This window comes from Merops nubicus, unplaced genomic scaffold, assembly GCF_000691845.1.
Source record: "Merops nubicus isolate BGI_N331 unplaced genomic scaffold, ASM69184v1 scaffold31756, whole genome shotgun sequence".
NCBI classification, from domain to species: domain Eukaryota; kingdom Metazoa; phylum Chordata; class Aves; order Coraciiformes; family Meropidae; genus Merops; species Merops nubicus.
The window spans coordinates 1-4,616 of record NW_008614897.1 but is presented as its reverse complement, the minus strand read 5'-3'; the positions used below and the strand labels follow the sequence as shown (position 1 = coordinate 4,616).

General features: G+C 51.9%; 1 protein-coding gene across 1 annotated transcript; it reads right to left on the bottom strand.

The window, feature by feature from the left end:
• Positions 1 to 840: 840 nt before the first annotated feature.
• TRAPPC3 (trafficking protein particle complex 3) lies at positions 841 to 2,424 on the bottom strand (the record flags this gene model as incomplete). Its single annotated transcript, XM_008942385.1, has 4 exons — positions 841 to 1,329; positions 1,620 to 1,802; positions 2,033 to 2,132; positions 2,327 to 2,424. Coding segments are annotated over 4 exons (501 nt in total), but the record flags the coding sequence as incomplete, so codon positions are not given.
• Between the last annotated feature and the right edge of the window lie 2,192 nt (positions 2,425 to 4,616).

The following is a 4,616-nucleotide window of genomic DNA, read 5'->3' as shown; positions in this document are numbered from 1 at the left end:
TACTGGAGCCACCAGCTCGTGGCAGAGCTGCCAGCTTTCAGCTCCTCAAGACCTCTGGGGATCTGTGCCTTCATGCTATGTAAAGCAACCAGAGAGCTGCTGTCTGGCTCTGTTTTGTGGCTGAAGGGGCAGCAGAGGAAGCAGATTTTTCCACTATCTTGCTTTCTGAGCTATAACACTACCTTGTATGTTTATTTTCCAGAGCAGCAAGTGCTCCAGGCTGCCAACACTTGCCAATTCAAGTAATGGGGGAAGGAAATTTGGCTGTAGCCTAAACACCCATGAGGATACACCCTGGCACCACCTCTGCCCCGTGCAGTGTTCACACACTGTGCCAGGAGAACACCCGACCTGCTGGAAGGCGTTTAGCACCTCCCAGCTGTGAGCCCGTGTGATGGTTTGTTCTGGATGTTCCGTGTGGCCGCCGGGCTGGACCCTCTGTACAAACACCAACAGCCCTTCAGCCACCTCCCTCGTCTCTGTTTAGACCCTTCACTGCTGCTCTGTGGCAATTTAATGGTCGCCCCCTCCCAGGAAGGGGGTCGGGAGACTGCTGGGGGGAGCAAGCGCAGAAAGGCCGAGGCCACAGGGGCCTCTGGAATCTGCTGGTGCTGCCTGATGCCACCACCCCCCGAGAAAAGGAGCCTCCTGATCCAGTGCCACGTCTTCCCCCAGAGCATCCCTTTTATCAAGCTTGTGTTCTACCAGTAAATCCAGAATCAAATGCAGGAAGCCAGTCTGGGCTACAGAAATACTCGGTGCTCATCTCCGAATGAATTCCAACCCCCTCTCTTTAAGGACAGCATTAACAGGGAATCAGGAGGCTCCCCCTTAGCTTGGTCTCTGATTCTGGCAATAAAACCTGGATACAAACTGGGCCAGGCTGGAGCTCCCCCAGCATCTGAGCAGTAGTTCTTGCACAACCAAACGTCACAATTAGAAACTGAGTTAGAAAGAGTCCCCGGGGGAGTACGAAAAAGACATCACCTTATGAAAAAGCTTCAGAATGAGCCTGTGGAATCAACAGCAACTGGACAGTTGTCTTCTGCAGAAGATGGAAGGAGGAGTAGAAGAATAAAACAATATCCTAAACAGTCAGTGAGTCTGTCTGAATGTACAGGGGCACTAGACCCCTGCGGGTCTGTGACGAAAGCTAATGGCCCAGACCAGCTGGTCCCCTCCAGTCCTGAAGGGAGGCTGGGCTGTGGCTCACTCCTCCCCAGCTGGGAGATTGTCTTCAATCCTCCTGATGAACTTCATCCGTATCTCGGTGACGCTGTCGCCCTTCAGCGTGTCCTGGACAAACTTCACATCTACAGCCATCTGAACCTGGAGAAAGGAGAGCTGTGACCTCCTGTGCCTAGGACAGGACTTCAGAAACATTCAAGGAAATACCAAGTGCTTGTAGTTGGGTCATAAGGTGAAGGGGCTTGGGCGGCACCTCTGGACTCACAGCTGCTGTACACAACAGCAGCCAAGTTCCTGTAGCTCTGCTCTTCTCCTGACAATGAATTTCAAGCCCAAAGCAAATATGGAAGAGACACACTAGACATTAGAGTATCTGCTGATACCCTGATTATTCATGTATCTGTCTCAGGAGAAGAGAGATGCCAGCTCACCATTTCCAGGGCACCTCGCAGCACTCCACACAACAAGTTGGAATAGATGAGAGTCGAGTGGTTGTCAGGGAGCTCCACGAAGTCCACCAAGGGGTTATTTTCCAAGATGAGGGAGAACTCGTCCCCTCCAGGACTCCAGTTGGTGATGCTCGGAGTGATGCCCAGGTACATTTTAAATGCTATCTAAACAGAGTATGAACAAGAACATGCCTCATGAAGCAATGTCACAGCTTTGGTCTTTGTGACATTACTAAAGGGGTTTGAGAACACCGCACCTTTCTCCCAAGCAGTCAGGGATTAATTCTCTCTTTTTCCTCCCCAAAATCTCAGTCAAACTCTCAGAACAGTCCTGTGAGTAGCAAACACTCCATCCTCACAGGCAGAACAGGGCAGAGCTCTGCTCTGACCATTACCTTTGCAATAACATCTGCAGTTTCACGGAAGTCGTGGCACCTTCCAACGTTGGACCGGGCCAGGAAGTCTTCAATGAGCCGGACGCCGATGTTGTAACCCCTGCAGAGGCACCAAAAACACAGAGCTGCAGAGCAGGAAGGGCACCAACGTTCAGAAAACGAGACAGTGGAGGGGAAAAAAAAATTAAATCTGTGAAATATCATCATTCAGTTTGTTCTGACAGGGTAAAGCAGCACCGGGAGCCGTGCCCAGCGTGGCCTCGAGCTCCGGCCGCAGCTTTCTGTCCCACTCACATTTTGTCAAGCTGCTTGTTGACGTCCTCGTCGTTCTCATAGTCCTTGCAGAGCTGGGTGACCAGCGCGCCGTACGTCAGCGTGAAGAGCTCCGAGTTCTAGGCAGAGCAAAAGGGCTCTGGCAGCAGCCAGCGGGACCGGCCGAACCTGCTGCTCCCAGCAGCTCGCCGGGAGAGAGCCCAGCCTGTGTCCTGGCAAGGCCACTGCAGCCTCCTTGGAAAGAGAAACCCTCTTCCCCTAGGAACACCCAGGCACCTCCTTTCCCCCTCCCTGCAGAGCACTCCAGCCGAGTCCTGGCCCTGACCCCAGGAGCAGAGGCAGGAGGCTGCTCGCTCCTCACCCTTCTCAGCTGCCAATTAGCATCTCTGCTCTAACGAGCACATCCCCAGGGAACAGGAATGACACCTCTACTGCTGACGGCTCCTGGATGGCCAAACCTGAACGTGGGGTTGCCAGGGACCTGGATTTATTTCAGCCACTGACCTGGAGGCACAAACTGGCTCAAGCTGCTGCCTGCTATCCGTGTGTCACAAACAAGCTGCCAACGCTCGTTGGGCTCCGTTTCTGCTCCTTTCAGTTTTTTTTTATGATCCTCCCTTCACAGGTTTATTACCTTCTGCTCCCAAGGGAAAACAAGCCTCATCTGGTCCCTAGACAGTCTTCTAGGCGTATTTGCTTTGTGCACTAAGATCAGCTCCTCAGCCCAGCAGGCTGGGCCCACGCTCAGCCCCCCCTGAGCCTGCCCCCAGCCAGAGGCACTCGGGATTCTTGGCACAGTTGCCACGTTTACAGAAAACACCCCAGGAAGGGGTCTCCTCTCCCAGCCACCACCAGCACCATCCTCAAGTGTGATTTCTTGGGGGCCAATAAGCCAGCCCCTCGATTAACACAGTCGTTAAAGGCTGCAAAACAAAAAGCTACAACAGGCTTCAGCTCTCCACAGAACCTGACCGAAGCGTTCCCAGGATCAAATAAACCCGGGTAACTTATTTCTGCTTTCAGTTTTAGCACTCAGAAACATTAGAGAGTCTAATCTCGGATTAAAAGCCTATCACCTACCATGAGATGCATAGATGCAGAAGGTGAAATGAATGGCAAATACCAAGACTACAGAATGAAAGCAGCAGCGGGCAGAAAGGAAGGGAAAAGAGACAACATCAGAGTTAAGTGACAACACTGATCACACCTCGTTCCCAACACACCAAGCCAGGCCAGACACAAGGAGGAACCACTGCCAGACATTCAGCAAATACAAGACAAAGGGAATTCCACCTTGTCCCTGTAATTCACCAACAGATCCACAGCAATTGGCTACCAAAAGCCAGGAGAGCACCAGGCGGGCTCCTTGGTGCTTTTGCTCAATTTTAGATCTAAAGAACTGACACATTTTTTGGATTTTTCACTTGCAGTTCTGCTTTCTCCCTGCACAGATAAAGGTTGTGGGAGTTCACCTCACGACAAGGCGGAAATCTCCTTCAGCTCCCCTGGCAGAGGCAGAGGTTTGGCAGAGAGCTTCACAAACATGCACAAAAGGTTACGCCACTTTTCAGGATTTCAGTAATTTTAGTAAAGTCAGGGCTTGGCAGCTGGAGAGAGTAGGGGGTGAGTGGATGGAGGAAATCCAGCTGTTACCAGTCCAAGATGTTGTCATTTACTTTGTCAGGCCACGAGGCCGTCCCTGTTGCCAGCCCCCACGTGCAGAGCCAGCACTGGCCGTTGCTGCCTGCAGCACAGCTACCTGGGGCAGCTGCAGTGCCTGAACCTGGCAAACATCCCCATCCATAGTTGTAAACAAACTCTTCCTTTGCAGCCATCTAATGGAATTGGTGCTTGACGCTTTTCCCACCATTTTAACTTTTTCAGATGAGAGCAGCGCACAGTCTCAACACTATGTAACTGTTCTGTGGCTACAAAAATGTCAGAATCCCAATGAAGTAACACCAATTCCTTAAATAAAAATAATTGTACATAAGGAGTTGAATCCCCAGAAGAGAATCCCTCATGGTGTGGGCAGGGGGGAGCTGCCTGGTCTCCACTGAGCCCAAACCAGCCACCACAGGGCCACAGAGGAGAGGGAAAAAAAAAGGGTTTGTTTTTTATTACTTGCTTTGCATCAAAATTAACTAATTCGATCTGTTTTGGACCAGATTGAGAGCTCGGCTCTGCAGTTTTGCTCTCCATCGCTCGGTGCTCCGCTCGGCTGGGTCGGTAACGCGGAACAGGGTCAGAGGGAGGAGCGGGAGAAGCGTCCGCGGTGTGCCCGGGGAGTTCCAGCAGCACAAGCCCCGCT